Source organism: Ceratotherium simum, chromosome X, assembly GCF_057802395.1.
Source record: "Ceratotherium simum simum isolate JZ-2026a chromosome X, ASM5780239v1, whole genome shotgun sequence".
In the NCBI taxonomy this organism is placed as follows: Eukaryota; Metazoa; Chordata; class Mammalia; order Perissodactyla; family Rhinocerotidae; genus Ceratotherium; species Ceratotherium simum.
This window is the reverse complement of record NC_141940.1, coordinates 109405763-109424155: the sequence shown is the minus strand read 5'-3', so window position 1 is coordinate 109424155 and position 18393 is coordinate 109405763. Positions and strand designations below refer to the sequence as shown.

Sequence of the window (18393 nt, the reverse complement as noted above, 5' to 3'; positions counted from 1 at the left end):
ATGGCTGATGGTTCCTGTATTGGACAGCTCAGGTCTATAACATACTCAGAAGGCACTGTGGCCAAGGGGGCTGCTGAGCTAGGTGCAGCAGAGCCCAGGAGGGACTGACTCCGCCCTCAGTAATGCAGTACCATGGATAGAGGGCAGGTAGAGGGTGGGAGTCACAGGTAGGGCTGGCTGGGTGTGAACCAGAGAATGAACTGGAAGTCTGCAAACAATAGGGTCACCCTCCACCCCGACCATCAGAATATTAGTAGGCAGGCAGTTACCCCTAGGCAAGGTAAAGGGCAAAAAGGCGGTTCTTCTCCAAAGACACTGAATGAACTGTTTAAGGAGAATTAGGGAAGCTGGTGTGGTGGTAGGACTCCACCAAAAAGCCCTATGTAATCAGGTATTTGGGGTCCTCAGTTAGGTGGTCTTTAGGCTGCTTTACTCACAAGCATTACTGAACAAGGATCGCCAGACATCTCAGGGAAGCCCACAGTGAGAGAGAGAGAAACTAAGATAAATAAATGGCCAAAAAGATGACCCCAGAGGAAACAAATTCAGGCAGAAGAGTGCTTTAAAATATAATTTGAGAAATAAATCATCTTCTACACCTATTCATGAATATGTTAGGGCAGATTGCATTTTCCAAAGATGGCCATGAGGATGCTTTTCTACGATGTGCCCTTGCCAGCCCTCCATCAAGAGGGGGAGTCTGATCCCCTCCCCTGGAGTCTGGGCAGGCTGTGGCTACTTAGACCAATTGAGTATGGCAGAAGGGGGCTAGCTGTGTGACTTCTGAGGCTGGGTCATAAAAGGCCATGCAGCTTCTGCTGTGTTTACTGAACCCATGCAAGAATCCAACTAGCCCCAGGCCGCCATCCTGTGAGGAAGCCCATGGAGGGGCCACCTGGCAGCCGATTACTTACTAGTCAGCAAGTGATGGGCCCAAGGGTCAGACTTGTGAATGGGAAGCCTTCAGATACTTCCAGCCCCCCATGGGCTAGTCATTCCCCCAGCCTTTGAGTTTTCCCAGCTGAGGTCCCACAAGCCGTCCCTCCTGTGTCCTGTCTGAATTCCTGACCCGCAGCATCTGCGAGCATAATAAAATAGACATTGGGCTGAAAGAAGTAGTGTGATATCTGGATGCCGTTGGGGCATTGAATTTGATAGGGAATAAGGTGTGTGTGAAATCCCCAGGCTTTGACTCTTGGGCTCTGAAGTTTCTGGCTCGCTGTTAGTAATAATAACCAAAACATGGTCTGGCCTAGAGTGGGGGCAGCCTCAAGTTTAGTAGACCCCAAATCCACTACTTATTTTGATCTCTTTTTAAATTCAGGAATAAGTTTTCCCAAACAAAGGAAAACTGTTAAACTTCTCAGGCAGTGAAATAATAGTACTTCTGGACATGGAGTAAAACAAAAGTATATTTTAAAAGTATAAATGAAGCTAAAAATAAGGGATTCTTTTGAAGGATATTCACAATCATTTGGTAGCTCTCCATTTACACTTCCGGTTGTTTCTTTTGAAGGACTATTCAATCAATCATTGTTTAACCCTGGCAAGTCCAAGAATTAATTACTTATGATTCTAAAATTCAATGTTTTCAAAAGATTGAAGTCTTATAAATACAACTGGAGAAAAAGAGCTGCCCCTAAAATATTATTTTTTCAGTTATATTTTACCCATTTTAACATGGTTAGTGGTAAAAATATATTGCAAACTCAAACATTTAATTGACAGTATTTAGAAAAAGCAGCGTTATCAGAATGAGCTGAACATTCTTGTCTTGGTGCCTTGCTAGTAATTTTTCCATTTATTGCTCTCCCTTTCCACTCCCTGATTCCATTACTGCCACTCCCAAATCATCCCCCCAAAAGTGCTAAAGCTGCAAGATGTGGACAAAGATAGCCTTCAAATAATCCAGACAGGAGACTCTACATTTTAGGGGGGCATGTGCTCAGGCCTCTGCTTTAATTATAAGATATATTATCAGGTCAGTTAATAACTGAAGAAATAATTGTTTTTTCTGCTTCCTGTAAATTAGTTGAAAAGAGGATTAAAGATTCACCAGAAATATAGGCCACTATGGAAACCAAGTGTAAAGAATAGTAGGTCTGAATTCTTGCTCTCAAAAGGCTAGTCAAATGCTCCTTTCTTATCGGTGACCATGACTGAGAGGGCTCCCTGCGTTAAATTGAAAGTCGCTTGTGTTTCTGTGTCTATTCATCCTATATTTTGGTGAATGGAATGTTATTTGGAACCTTTCTAGACAAAGCAAATCAGACCTTTTGCAAATATAGTAATTGTCTCCAACTGCTCAGTGAAAGGGAAAAGTATGAAAAACAAACAGAAAACAAGAGAATGACAGGGTCATCAAATGAGGAAGAAAAACTGAAGAAATACACAGGAGTGTATTTAAGCTGAAGACTTGTTTGTGTTCACTGTCAGAATTTTCCATGCCCCACACCCATTCCCTCCTTGTCATCTTCTAAACTAATACTAGGGAAGAATTTAATTGATAAATTTGAATAAGATGACGTGTATAGAGAAATGCAGAATAAAAATAGAAAATCAAAATTAAGGAATGTAGAGAAGCCAAGTAAGTGGGGGAAAAAATGCAGTCAAATAACTGGGAAGAAGAACTGGATAATACTCAATACACCAGAAGACATAAAAACAGAATTCTTTTGAGAGGACATTCAATTAAAACCAAAAGTTGCTTTTGGTAAGTTTACTAAAAAAAATATTGTTGAAATTCTTTGATTGAAACTGAGTATCCAGTGTTAACACATAGAATACTTTCAACTTATATGAGGCAAACCACAGAAAGGTTAAAAAAAATCAGGCATTTCATATTTATTTTTAGGTTCACAATTAACTAACTAAAAAAGACTTATCCCCCTGTTTAAGCTGATGTATAATTAAGGTATCTGAGTACAAAGAATTTGTCTCTAAAGCTAAATTAGAATGTAGGAGGCAAAACCTGAGACTTTTCAGGTACTCTTTTTTAAAAATATAAAACTTCTGAAAATATTATCTATTTCTTCAAATAAGTCATTGCGAAGCTGTTGTAGGTGAGGCACTCTGATTGGTGCCATGGGGGATATAGAGACAAAATAAAGTTTCTTTCTACACTAGTTTATAAAAGGCTGGTAATCCGAGGAGGCTAGAATAAATGCTTCCTGAAATTGGGTTATCTTAGACCATGCCTAGTAGTTAAGTTTTCTAGTTAGTGCAGAGTTGACCGATGTAGGCATCCAGGCCTTTTATTTTAAAATAAATAAAAGTGGATGGTAGGGACACAGAACCTACTTTAATCCTTTTTAATCCCTTTTTAATTATGTAGAATCATCCCATGAGCACAAGCAACCGTGCTGAACCAGAATGCAGTCGCGCTCTCAGGGCTTAGCAAGTATCAGACTGTTTGATCTGCACCCCATGGTGTCAGGCTGTTCTGCGTGGCCATCATGAGCATCATTAGTGATTGCTATTTAATGAGCCCCCCTTCTCAATTTTAAGAACTTGTTCATGTTAAATATTAAGCGCTTTTTAACGCTTACCACAACCTCTACGAAATAGGTACTGTTCTTATTTTATGGACACTGAGGCTTAGAAGTGTAAGGACACTTGCCCACATTCGTGAAGCTTGTGGGTGCTCGAGTCAGGGTTCAAACCCAAGGCTAACTCTGGCGCTGATGGTGGCATCACTGTTCTGCAGGACTGCAGCCTTTCATCTGAATTCTGAAGTCCAAAAAGCTCTAAACATTGAAGTTCTTTTTTTATACCTTTGGTGCCAGAACTCATTCCGTGGCAAAACCTGGCCTGAACTGACCCGAGGCCATGGTCTTTATCCCGCTCAGTGTAAATGTTCACAGATTTCACTGCAGCTAGATTGTGTCTACATAATAGGCCATATTACACAATGGACGGACGGACTCTTTTTTACCTTGCTAAAATCTGAAAATCTTGAAATCTTGAAACCATGTAGCCCCATGGGTTTTGAGAACAGACATGAGCCTGACCGCCCCTTGCCACCTGGCGCCTGCCAGCCCACTCTCCCTTCTCCCAGCCCTCCCTCCTCACCCTGCCCCCCGCTTCTAATTTGCTGCTCCTGCTGTGCTGTGGATGTGGAAATTTAAGCATGTAAACTTTCACTACCCAAAAAACTCAGATGATTTTTTAAACTCCTGAGTTCATACTGGTACTCCCAGTTCCAGTTCAGCGCCACAGGGTTCTTTCTCCTCTTCCCCCATTCCCTAACTTCCTTCTCCTACAGGGGGAACATCAACATTTGTTTTGTGCTTTTAAAAAAAATGTCCTTTCTGTTTAACCAGGATGCAAAGTATTCCTCCTGATATGTGAAAATGTAGATGTACATTTTAACTTAGATAATCCTTCATTTATAATAAGATTCACTGTGATTTGTTTTAAATATCAGCATTTTTACTGCACTTAAAATGATTCATTTTAAAAATGATATTTAAATAGAACATTTTAGAAATGATGTATATTATCTGAAATAAAGCAACCGAGTCATTTTAAATGTTAATTGTCTAAGGCCAAATAAATGTGCGTAGAGTAGATGTCGGAAAGTGTTTGCTGGGATATTACACCCCTTACTTGGAGTGAGTATTTTCCTTTGAGGAAAAGTGAAAGACAGAATCATCAGTTAAAGATTTACCAGAGGCCTTCAATATACTCACTCAGAATGAGGGAAGAAAGGAGTGGATTTTTTAAGACCGATCTTTTATTCTAACTATTTTGAAAATGGAGAAGGTGGGGTGAGGGGTCGGGGTGGGGAGAAGGTTCTGCAGATGGTTTTCAAAAGTGGGTTATTTCTAGTCTTATTAGGTGCAGAGAGGAAAGGAATAAACCAGAACTTGGCTGGAAGTGTTAGAAAATCAGATTTACTTCTGAATCTCTTAATTTGCTGCCTTCATCACATTTGGAAGAATGAGGTGAGTTTGGAGGAGAAAATTGTTAGATGAGCCCTCCTTCTCTCTCTCTGGGCCTGGCCCCAAGGTTGTCCCTTTCTGAACAGCCGCCAGGGAGTATGGAGCAACGGAAAAGGCTATTGAGTGTGAGGGAGTTGGGATGGACCCCTAAGGATCACAGAGGATAGAAGAAGGACTAATGTTTATTTTGAACACTTGCTCTGTGTCAGGTTCCATACACGTTATCACATTTAGTCTTTACAAAACCAGGTTTCATCCCCATTTTCCAGATTAAGGCAGCTGAGGCTCAGAGAGGTTAAGCTTAGCAGAGGTTTCCCGTACCCAAAATGGAGGAGTTGGGACTGAAGCACATTTCTGTCCCCAAAGCTCATGTCCTTTCCATCGTGTCCTTCATCCCCCAGCCATCGTTGGGTTTACAGCAGGGCTGGGGCTTGGGGGCAAGACCAGTCACGGAACTACCCTGGTCACATGGCAGCCGGGGAAGGGGCTCGGGTTTCCGCTCTCAGGTGGCCAGGTACCTTTTCTCTCACTGTGCCCTAGTTACGTAAATCTTATGCGCGGCCAGCTCAGGGCAACCAACCGAAGACTCCCTGACCTCTGTCTTTATAGTCAACACAGTGTCTTCCCCTCTTGGATGTGCCATAGTAGATCAGTCCCCTTCTGAGCGCCCCCGGGGAGCTGGTTTCTCGGGCACGTCCCGAGTCCTGTGTCTCAGTCAGAGCTGGGGTCTGTGGCCGCTTCCCAGAGTGACAGAGCTCTGGGTCCTGAAGAAACACATTTGAAGAAAATCTTAAGAAACAATCGGCACACAGTCAGTGAATATTTGTGGAATGAATGGATCTTTTGCCTTCTGGAAACCCCTATGAACAGGAGTGGATTTACATGTTCTCCTACTTTTGTGCTTGGCAGTTTTCCCACAGTGTTTATTTGAAAACAAATTCCGATTATATCCCAGGTCACTTTTATATTGCTGCTGGTAACACTAGGAATGTATTTGTGTTAAAAACAACAACAACAACAACAACCCTGCTTTCAAGGTTGCCTCTTGGAATAAGTGTTCTTTTTCTATTCTAATTAGATTATTTTCTTAAATTCTCTATTTCAAATGATAAAAATTTAACTAGAGACTGTAGGATTATTTAATTTTCTCTTCCTAACCAGTAACTGTGCTACCATTAGAGCACTTTATTATTCCATCTGTTAGACTGTAAACTCATGGAACATTTTTCGTCTCTTAATAGGGAGAGATAATGCGTGTGAGAAAACTTCATATATGTTTCTACGAAAGGAGCTTCCTGTGCGACTGGCTAACACAATGCGAGAAGTTAATCTTCTGCCTGATAATTTGCTTAACCGCCCTTCAGTGGGATTGGTTCAGAGTTGGTAAGTAAATAATGTGGCTTCAGATGGGTCTTCCCATAGTGCTCTGAACATTTGGCATTGGGACCATTCTCCCTAAAAGTCCCCATCCTGCCTGTGTGGGAATGAGTCATCAGGATAGCTGGGCTTTCCAGACAATTAAGTTTGTTTTTTTTCAACTGGCAATTTAAATTGTCTTAATGAACATACTTCTAAACTCTACTAGACACTTTCTTCACTTTTCAATATTTTTTTGTGGTTATAAATGTGATCGCTTATCGAAAAAAATTGGAAAGTACAGAAAAATATACAGGAATAGCAATGCAGGTCTGCAATCCTTTGGCTGGGGGGATGTTGTCACTTTGATCAAGTCTCACCCATGTTCCTTTCGTTTTCCTTTGAAAGAAGTTCTTTGGATGCAGTACTTCTCTTAGAAAAATTAAGTCATTTAAAGGGAACCTCAGATTGGAAAAATATCAGTGCCTGCTGTGCTTCATTTGCCCGGGGAAAGTATGAAAAATCTTAACAGTATAACTGAAAGTTCAATTGGGTGTATCTCTGATGCTTAAAGTGTATGTTATTTAATTGAGGAAGTTGTATTTGTGACTAAACTACCCGCTAGGTAAGCAGGGTGAGGTTGGTGAGTGGTAGGATGTAAGAGCAGGCGTGCATTTTTAGAAAGGGATTTGCATAGATTCGAGAAACACTTGCATGTCTCCTCTGTATTATAAAAGCAAGGTAGATGTCAATGTGGAGAAGGCTGGAGGAGTTTGGGAGACCAGACACAAAAAGTGCTCTCAAGCCAGTACAGAGGAAGTGCTGTGGGAGCATAGAGGCAGAGGGGCATGCCAACTGTGGCTTTGCACTGCCCCTTGATGGGTGGGTGGAATTGGCAGGGACAAGGAGAACATTTTAGGGGAAGAGAATGAAGTGGACAGATGTAAGGAGAATGGAACTATTAATTAGTTGCATTTAAAGGGTTAATGGGGGCCAGGCTGCTGAATGAAAGTGGACATCCAACAATCATTCGTCAATAATATTAATTATAATAAATTCTTAGGGTTGAGAATGAATTGTCGGAGAAACACTGTATTGGGTGGTCTTAGAGATCCAGTGTCCAGTTCCTGTCCCAGACAAGCAGCAGCTCCTCACTGTGCCAGGCGTAGGGACCGACCCTAGAATCCAGGAGAGATCAGAGAGATGACGACGGTGGCTTTGAACTCATAGTGAGTTGCATTCTACCCTAAATTTGTAGCTTATTTCAGAAGCAGCAGCAAGTACTTGTTTGCATGAGACTTCTTTATTGCTTCAAGACCATCATTAGAAATTTTCCAGCAGAGAGTATATAATCACTCTTGGGGGTCACAGTGGTGGAGATTCTAGGTAGGGTAGATGACTTTCAAGGCCCTGGTCCTGGTGGCAGTGACGGTCAGCCGTCTACTATTGCTTATGTAAAAGTTACTTCAGGGCCGGCCCAGTGGGGTAGTGGTTAAGTTTGTGCGCTCCGCTTCAGCAGCCCTGGGTTCGCAGGTTCAGATCCTGGGTGTGGACCTTTACACTGCTCTTCAAGCCATGCTGTGGCAGGCATCCCACATAAAATAGAGGAAGACTGGCACAGATGTTAGCTCAGGGCCAATCTTCCTCACCAAAAAAAAAAAAAGTTACTTCAGGGGCTTCACAGTGAATTGCTGACCAAGTATAGACTCAAACAAATTACTGTCAGCTTTTTTTTTTTATCTCCTCACCATTCCTCTTCCATAGCTGTTCCAAACACATGCATGTCATTTCTTCCTTTTCTTTTTTTCAACATTCACTTTTGAAATAATTTCCTACTTAACAGAAGGATTCCAAGACTAGTAGCAAGAACTCCCATATACCTTCACCCAGATTCACTAATTGTTAACATTTGGCAGTATTTGTTCTGTCACTCTCATTCATATTCTCTCTCTTTCCATATGTGTGTGTTTGTGTGTGTGTGTGTATACGTATGGTACACCATACACATATATACGGTACGTACACACACACACACACACACACACACACACACACACACACACACACGTAATACATACACACGTTATTTTTTTTCCTGAACCCTTTGGGTTAATAGTAGCCATCAGGCCTCTTTACTCCTAAATACTTTAGTATGTGTCTCCTTAGAACAGCTCTTAGAAAACCACAGTATGATTATCAAATTTGGGAATTTAACATTGATCCAGTAATATTTTCTAACATGTAGAACTTGTTCTCATTTCATTAATTGTCCTAATACTGCTTTCTTTTTTTTAAGCAATCTCCCCCTCCCCCAATTTAAGAATCCAGTTCAGGATCATGCACTGTGCTTAATTGTCGTTTCCTTTTCCTCTTAAAAGTGAATCTTCTGTATAATGGGCGTGACTCCCACCTCAGTCAGAGTGTGTTCTCCTTGCTCTCTTGACTTTCAGGCTAGGAAGCTCAGTGCTATCTTGGACTGCTCTCCATTTATGGCTTTGCTCTTTAAATGAACTATCCCCTTTCAGAAGGATGCGATGCCTCCCTAAAATTCTGCTGCCATGTGGCAGGACGGAGGGCATCACTGTGGATGGCTGACTTTGGCCTCTCAGGGGGGTTTGACCTGAGGATTGCAACAGTATCCATAGCCTTATATGCCCAGAGGCTTTTAAAAAAAATATACCCAGGGGATGAGCATATTTCAGTATCATGCATTGTCACAAAGTCCTAGTGAGGCTGATTAATCAAACATCATTCCTATTTATGTATTTACAAGCTTAACAGTCATTTTTAGTTACTGGAGTGCCCTCATCCTCTACCCAAAGCTGGATAGGATTAGTGATAATTAATTGTTAGAAATCATTAGAATAAGGGATAATTCTTTCAGGACATGTTAAGACCCAAAGCAGAGATCACACACCTCTGAGTAATTGGAATCTCTGAATCCCCGCTAGATCTGGATGTAGCTGCTACAGTAATGTGCCTCTCTGAATCCCATTTTTCTCTGTTCTCCAGATCTTTATGTTGGACACATTATATCTTGTACTGGCCCTGATTGAGATATGTAGCTATTCTTAATCCAGAAGCTATTTCTGAGAGCCTAAGAGGCATTCCTTCTCCTGCATTACATGTTGATGAAATTAGTCTAACTCTGAGAAGGAACCTTAGTTTCTAAGTTCTTAGCATGCACTTCAGTGTCACCCATGTGTTTCTTATAATTTGTATGCACTTTTTTTGGATAATCAAACTATAGACTTAGTGTTATCAGTTAGGGTATGTTTATTTGTAAATAGCAGAAAATCCAACTCAACTTGGCTTAAACAATTGGCTTGTGTACCTGTTAGACCCAGCCATAGGATGAGCTTTTGCTTTTGGTTTGGTTCAGAGATTCATTAGATTATCAAGGTCCTGCCTTCCGTGGTGTTGGCTTCATTTTCAGGCTGGATTTTCTCCTGGTGACAGAATAGCTGCAGCATTTCCAGGCTTCACATCCACATAGCACACTGTACAAAAGCAGAGCAAGTTGATTTCTCTCCCAAAGACCTTCAGAAAGTCTTCTCTCTCATTTTACGGGCCTGAATTGAGGCAGTATGCTCATTCGTGAGCCAATCTCTGTGTTGAGGGGAATGCGACGCAGTGATAGGCTTAGACCTGGACTATCGGACTAATTAGGAATTAGTGACAAGAGAAATAGGATTACCCAGAGGAAAATCGGGCTACCCAGGAGCTTTGCGTGGCATCAGCTTTCTCTGAAGCACTTGGGCTACAGGGGGGGGGAGAGAATGGGAGGGATGAGTGAAAATTTGGGGTACTCTTAGGAAGAGGGAGAGGAGGAATGGATGTTGGGTAGGTAACTAACACAGTAACTCTTCTTTTTCAGGTACATGCAGAGCTTTCTTGAGCTTTTAGAATATGAAAATAAGAGCCCTGAGGATCCACAGGTCTTGGATAAGTAAGTATGGCCCCAAACTTACCTGAAAGTAAAAATATTTAGGTAAAAAAAGTTTTGGTAAATGGAACTCACGTCGTTAAGAACCAAGAAGTATAATTTGGACGAAAGCATTAGGTTTCTGAATGGGTAACAACTCAACATTGCATTTTTTAAAAATTTGAGTTAGGAATTTAACATAGTACAAAAGGAATAATGACACTTCAAATTATGCTTCATGATCTCATTCCTAATACTGTTACTCATGGTGAACTGGTGCGGGGCATTCACTATAAATATTGCAGTAAATGTTCCACCTAGTGGTAGTTTTAAGAATGCAGTGACCTCTATATTCATGAATTTATCTCCTCTTATACAATTCTTTTTTAAAAAATTTCAGTGTGATATTACATTTGAGCTCACACTGTACTGCTTTTATTTGGAGCAGCATAAAAGAGTGTGGTTTTTATATAACATACTGAATTCTGTTGCTATTATGCACAAAAACTGGTAAATTCCCATGCTGATGGAAAATATTTCTGTTTTTCATTTTCATTTAACCAGAAAACACTAACCCTAGCTCTGAGTGTGGTTTGTTCCCCCAAGAGAAATTAAGTATCCCCTTCACATTACTTTCCTCCTCTTTCATGTACACATGAATGGATGCCTATGGCAGACCCGTTGTGCTGAGGAATTTCTTTCTAAGTAGAAACCTGGTCCACACAACTGTGAGACTGACCACCTTACATCTAAGTGCTTCATAAAAAGAACTAGGGAAACACCACGTTATACAAGACCTTAGCTCGAGGCATTTAACCCAGCCTCTCAATTCACAGATAACAAACTGAGGGCACGAATATGAAGTGACTTGCCCAAGATTGTAACATCAGTTAGGAGCAGAGCTGGATCTGTAAATCATGTTTTCTTTTCCTCAGCACATTGTTCTTTACAATGTACCAGACTGCCAGAACTGCTGATTTGAGCCATGAGTTGCTAGCTCAAGTTTAGTGGTAAATGAAAATATAAAGAGAAAAAAGTCCTGACCTGTTTTATACTTTGCTAGGCATTTTGTTGAATGGATCTGTGCACTGTGGAAGGGAGGCATTGGGTTAGAGCCCCAGAAACAGTGTTTTCCTTGCTGTCAGCCATTGCCGTCAATTACGGTATTGAAATTAAATGAATTGAATCTAGAAGCTTTGTTTTCTCAAGCCATTAGCTAGTAACAGTTTGGCTGATACCCTAAAAATTAGGACTGAAGGACTGACCTCTCTAGCTTCAAATTTTAAGATATAGATTCGTGGAAGTAGATGATATCACATTTCTGCTGTGTGTTTCCCAGGGGTCTGTCTCAGTTTCTGGAACAGGTTATCAGGCAGATGCGATTTATGGACATGAGCCTGCTTTGTCAGCTGCCAAGTGCTGGATCCAGTGTGGGCGATGTCATAATGATAATAGCTCTCACTGAGTGAGTTGCGGTAACCTGCCCAGGTTGACACAGCTAGTTAGGAGAGTTGGGAGTTTAGAAGCCTGATGCTCATGGTGAAGGAAGGAGTGAGAGGTGAGTGAGTCGTTTTACTCGGAGTAAGCGGCCTTTTCTGTTCAGTGAGAGGTTATACAGGAGTCACAGGCAGGGAAGTCATTTTAGCAAAGTGCAAGTGGCTTAGAGGACAAGCCTGTTTATCATACTGATAAAGTTTAGAAGAGCCCCAGAAGATTGGGGAAGTATTCTGAGAATTGAACTGTTGGGGCAACTCTCTTCCCTTCAGATAAATTGAGGCTCTTCTCCACTATAATGAAATGTTTCATTTTAGTAATATTTAATTTATAAATATGTTGGAAAGAGCATTATGTAAAAGACAAATTGTCCATTACAAAATTTCTTGTGAATAATTATGACCTAATTTCAGAGTTGATTTATTCATCTTTACTGTCTTTGTACATTTGTGTTTGTTACGGAAATATTTCATCAGTGAGAACAATAAGATTATTCAGATAAGTAAAAAGAAAGTGACTCCAAATTTCCAGTGCCAGGGGGCAACCACTGTTAACAGTTTTTTTCCATCCATACTTTTTCCTAAGCATGCATATTTCTATATGTGCAAAATATTTTTTTTTCAAAGATAACAGTGTGGACATTATAGATCTACACCATTATTACGAGTTTCATAATGCTCCATCTGCAGATAAGTTGTGTGATTTGACCTCCAATCGTTGGGTTTTCGAATGGTTTGTAGTTTTGTGGTTACTACGAACAGCACTCTAAAAAACAGCTCTAAATACAGCTGTTGGCCTTGTCCTGTTAGTTTCCTAGGATCAGTTCCTGGGAGTGGAATGACTTCCTTTGGCTTTTGATACATGTTGCTAGATTGCCCCTAGAGATGCGTCAGTTAGGCTCCCACGCTCTAGCTGACGCTGGTTATTCTTTGCCAGTCTGGTAGGTGGAGACTAGTATTACATTGTTTTAATTTGCTTTTCTTTTATTATTTTGAAGGTGACGTTATTGGCACTTGAGTTTCCTCTGTGGTACCAGATCTCTTGCCTAGTTTTCTGTTAGGGTACTCTTCTTTTATTAAGGATAGTAACTCTTGCAAATATATTTGCCCAGTTTTCACTTTGGTTTTTGGCTTTATAATGTGTGTCCTTTTAGAATTGCTGAAATTCTCCATGGTCGTATCATTGAATTCTTTGTGGTTTCTGCCTTTGGTACTAAATGTAGAACAGCCTTCCTTACCCCAAGGTTATATACTTATTCACCTGATTTTTTTTTTAATCTTTTGTGTGATTTCATTCTTTTACATTTAAATCTTTTAGCCCATTTTTTGGCGCAAGGCTTGAAATTGGGATGTGACTTAAATTGTTAGGCAGCTGTCCCAACTAATTTGATTGTTTCTCTACTGACCTGCAATGTCACTTTATCAATATGCTAAATTTTTATACACACACACTTATTCACCCTTGGGCTTGGTTCCAAGCTTGTTATTTGGTTCCATTGACTTGTCTGTCTATTCTGTTTTTTTTTTTTTTTATGTGAGGAAGATCAGCTCTGAGCTAACATCCGTGGTAATCCTCCTCTTTTTGCTGAGGAAGACCGGCTCTGAGCTAACATCTATTGCCAATCCTCCTCCTTTTTTTTTTTTTCCCCCAAAGCCCCAGTAGATAGTTGTATGTCATAGTTGCACATCCTTCCAGTTGCTGTATGTGGGACGCGGCCTCAGCATGTCCGGAGAAGCGGTGCGTCGGTGCGCGCCCGGGATCCAAACCCGGGCCACCAGCAGCGGAGCGCGCGCACTCAACCGCTAAGCCACAGGGCCGGCCCCTGTCTGTCTGTTCTTAGTTACCATTTTTAATATATTTTTCCTACAATAATATACCAGAATACTTGAATAGGTTTGTTTTAATTGCCTTTGTTCTATCTACACTTGATCACTATATTTTACTGCTGTGAGAAATTTATTTCAAAATTTTACTCTTAAAAAGTTTGAAATTATTTATTCACGGAAGCAATTGCTTTGAGACTCCAAAATAAATCCTTGGAGATTTTTTTGGGTTGTCCTCATGTTGTCAGAAAAAATATTAATATGTTCTGCAGTTATTTATTCAGCAAACATTTATAGAACCTGTATTATATGTAATCATTTATCCAAAAAGTCAGTGGATTTCTGAAAAGGTATTTGAGCATTTTTTTTATTTACTAGAACCTTTTACTTTTTGTGTCTCTGAAAAGAGAATTTCTGTAGAAAGTTTCAAGCAAAAACTTGGATAATGCTTTAGTTTATCGTGAGTACTTCCTTGTAGTCTGTAATGATAATGATGTGTCTGCCTACAAAAATACTAGCAGATAAACTGTCCAGAGACGGATCTGGGAAGTTTATGCATCAGCCCATGAGATATAAAGACTGACCACTTTTTGTTTCTCTCCCACACAGCTTTCTACAAGTTCTGATTAAAGTCAGAAATAGACACAATGATGTGGTTCCTACAATGGCACAAGGAGTGATTGAATACAAGGAGAAGTTTGGGTTTGATCCATTCATTAGCAGTAACATCCAGTATTTTCTGGATCGATTTTATACCAACCGCATCTCTTTCCGCATGCTTATTAACCAGCACAGTAAGTTGGGTTTTTGGTCCAGTTTTGAAATAGTAACTGGGGTTATTTCTCCCACATGTTTTCCTATTGCTTCACTTTTAATTTACTGATCTGCATTTTTGTCTGTAGAAATTTCTTGTTCAGTTTTTCCTAGGTAAATACTATCTATTTAAAAAGCTGTTCATTAGGATTCTTTGTTAAGAGAAATCCTTGAAAGACTTTTTTGATGCTCATATTCAAGACAGGACCACTGCCTGCCTTTTAAGCCTCTGCTGTTACATTCCTGGTGGGGGTGAGGGACCGGCTTTAATGGCAGCTGGGCATTCATCTCTCAATACTTTCATGTGTCTCTGAGAATGTGTTCTAGTCTTTATCCAGGATGTTACATGTCTTCCTTTTTGGTTTTAAAAACATTGACACTGGGAATATTGAGTTGGCATGTTGACAGTATGAGCAATCAATCTTTTATTTCACAGTGATCAGTGAAATCAAATTAAGTGAATGTCAAATCATAATCTCATATTGAGAGTTTTAGTTCACTCTCCAGGTTGATAAGCAGATAAGAAAAAAACACCTAAAATTCTCTCCACAAAAAAAATTTTGCCTCATTTTCAGCATCATCTCTTTGCCTGATTTCATAATTCTTATGAAAAAGCATCCACGTGTCTAGAGTCTAAATCATCCTCTTTGCTGAATCAGAAAATGGACAGAGCATCTTTATCGTACAAATTTGATTTATTTGGATAAACGAGTATTACACAACTATTAAATGTGGGTTGGTCCTAAATGCATATATTTTAAAAATAGAAATATATGACAATTTACAGGAAATTTAAAGGGAAAGAACCTAAATACTATTCAACTAAACTACTTAGATAACTACAATTTCTTTCTGACCTAAATATGTGTGTCTACATATATGTGTATGTGTTTTTAGATCATTGATTAAGCTTGTATACCTCTGGTTTTCACTTAATCAGTTGGAACTTTATGTATTGGCCTAATGCCTGTAGTTGTCATTTTTCATTTAAAATCTCCCCTATGTTATTTAAGCCTTTTCCTTTTGTAGAATCTAAGTTACTCCCAATTTTTGTTTGACTTAAAAATAAGTACACCTATACACATACAGATTCAGATTACTTTTTTCTTTGGGGCTCCTTTTGGCTTTTATTCAGAAGTAAAATTTTGCAAATCTTGTGTATTGTGAAAGTATTTGAATGTACTTTTAAAAATACTTGAATAAATATTGTTCATGTATACTACATTGAAAAATAATCTCCATAATGGAGGCATTTGAAATGTTCACAGTGAAGACATTTTGCAAGCCTGGCCTGATGGTGCAGACTGCATTTTCTAAATATTTAGTGAATGTTGGAATAAATGTCTGGAGTAGTACTGAGAAGGTTGGTAAACTTGGCTAAGGATGAAAGTAAATTTTTTCATCCAAGTCACATTGGGCCGGGGAAAAAGGGTTGGACAGCCGGCGCATGCCACTAATTTAGGACCTGCTGACTGCAACTGGCAGGTCTTAAAGCATGTCTTTCTTCCTTCATTGTCCAGTAGAGTTGATCACCTATCATTGTATGTATTCCATAGCTTTAAGTCACTGTGGATGCTAAAGTGATTCTTAGAGAATCTTTCAAAACTTATAAACCTCTGTGTTTCTCTGCATGACCATCCCAGCCTGCTTTGTTTTTAATCTCTCCCTTCCCTTTTTTGTTTGTTTAGCACTTCTGTTTGGTGGTGACACTAACCCTGCTCATCCTAAACACATAGGAAGTATTGATCCCACCTGCAACGTGGCTGACGTAGTGAAAGGTAAGGAGACCATTGTAATAGCGATTGTAGTTGAAATAGGATTGTGGTTTAATTGAGGCAGCTTGTCTATCGGGTTATGTTGCTAAGTTGTATGCTGATTCATCAGGCCACTCTGGGGTCAAGCCACTTGATCCAAATATGACATGTTCTTTCTAGACAGTTCAGGAAAAGATGCATAATTAGTAATGCTCAAAATGGGAGTTTCTACTTCATTGACTAGGGTTTTACCTGTAGTTCTATCTTAAAGAGTAAACACTTGTTAGCTTAAGTAAGATTCTAAGTTTTGATGGCCACCATTATCTGAACATTTCAGAGAATGGAAATCCTCGTTATGAAATCTGACTGAATTCACATGCTTGTAAAATTTAAACATCCTTCTGATGTGCACCCCGGGTTTTAGAATCTGCATGACATGTGGGCTTCATAGGTTCACTGGGCATGGAGCTAGACACTGTTTCAGCAGCCTTAGGGTAGAACAGAGCCCTAGAGCCGCAAGTCCCTAGCACCCGGGCACTTTGAATTTGAACAACAGTTTCCTTGTTATTCATTTAAGATAAGTGCTTGTTGCTTAAGCAGAGTGACCTTGCTGTTGGAGTTTAGAAGGCCAAGAGAGGTGGCCCAGTGTGTGCAGCCTCCCCAGTGGGGGAACAGACCAGACCTTCAGCAGCCATACCTAAGGAAAACCTGTGCTATTTGTTTACCCTGGGCATTCCCAAACCCAGGGAGGAGGACCCAGGCATGGTGGCCTTAGCTCAGCCTAGGATTGTCAAGCTGTTCTCGCCTCTGTTTAATTAGGAAACATTTACTCAAATTATTTCAGTTCTAAGGTGACTAGGCCCAGCCTCAGCTCCCTAAGAACCCTATAGGTTGCTCTCTTACAGATAACCCTGTGGTTGATCATGACCTCTGCAGGCCCCCAGGGGGGAAGGGGAGCAGGATTGGTCTTGTCGTATCTTATATGTTCATTAGACCCTAGCCCAATGGCTTTTATGAATCGGAAAGCCTGGTTCAGATAGTTGACTGCCCTTAGAGAAAAAGGCACACATTCAGAAAGCAAAATTGCATTATTATATCCTGCACGTGTGCCTTTTCTCTTGAACTGTAAGCAATTTGATGTCAGAGTTTATGTCTTACACTTGTTTTGTAACTCGCATAAAACTTAGTGTATGCCTGGGCCGGCCCGGTGGCTTGGCGGTTGGGTGCGCGCGCTCCGCTGCTGGCGGCCCGGGTTTGGATCCCGGGCGCGCACCGAAGCACCGCTTGTCCAGCCATGCTGAGGCCGAGTCCCACATACAGCAACTGGAAGGATGTGCAGCTGTGCCATACAACTATCTACTGGGGCTTTGGGAGAAAAATAAATAAATAAAATTATTAAAAAAAAAAAAAACTTAGTGTATGCCTGTGTAGATGGTCAATAAATATTCCTTGGATTGATAGACTTTAAACCTTTTGATAATTTACTTTCTTAAAAACAGCTTTATTGAGTTATAATTCTCATACCATACAATTTGCCCATTTAAAGTATACATATAATTCTGTGGTTTTTAGTATAGTCACAGAATTGTGCATCCATCACCACAATCAACTTTACATTTCATCACCCCGGAAAGAAATTCCATAACCGTTAGCAGTCATTCCCCCCACTCGGCCCTCAGCAACCACGGATCTACTTTGTCTCTATAGATTTGCTATTCTGGATATTTCATATAAATGGAATTCTATAATATGTGGTCTTTTGTGTCTGGCTTCTTTCACTTAGCATCATGTTTTCAGAGGTTATCCATGTTGTAACATGAATCCATACTTCGTTCCTTTTTATTGCTGAATAATATCACATTGCACAAATTACCAATTTTGTTTATCCATTCATCAGTTGATGGATATTTGGGTTATTTCAACTTTTAGTATGATGCCTGTGTAAATGATTGATAAGTATTCCTTGCTTTGATAAATTTTAAACCTTTCGATAACTTACTTTCATAAAAAACTACTTGAGATATAATTCATATACATACTATACAATTCACCCATTTAAAGTGTACAATTCAGTGGTTTTTAAAATATTCAGTTGTATAGCCATTGCCACAATCCAGTTTTAGAACATTTTCATCACCCCAAAAAGAAACCCCCATACCCATTAGCAGTCACTCCCCACTTCGCCTCTTCCCAGCACTAGGCAACCACTAATCTACTTTCTGTCTCTATAGATTTTCCTATTCTGGGCATTTAATATAAATGGAATCATACAATATGTGGTGTTT

The 18393-nt window shown here is 40.1% G+C and overlaps 1 protein-coding gene across 3 annotated transcripts in view; it reads left to right on the top strand.

Annotated features, from left to right (window-relative positions):
- Positions 1-18393, top strand: part of PDK3 (pyruvate dehydrogenase kinase 3) — a 62354-nt gene that overhangs the window by 15127 nt on the left and 28834 nt on the right. For all 3 annotated transcript variants that reach the window (XM_087427128.1, XM_087427127.1, XM_004435208.3), the window contains exons 2-5: positions 6185-6326; positions 10177-10248; positions 14151-14335; positions 16043-16132. In XM_087427128.1, coding sequence (XP_087283254.1) covers positions 6185-6326; positions 10177-10248; positions 14151-14335; positions 16043-16132 — 489 coding nt within the window. The remainder of the gene's footprint in view (positions 1-6184; positions 6327-10176; positions 10249-14150; positions 14336-16042; positions 16133-18393) is intronic.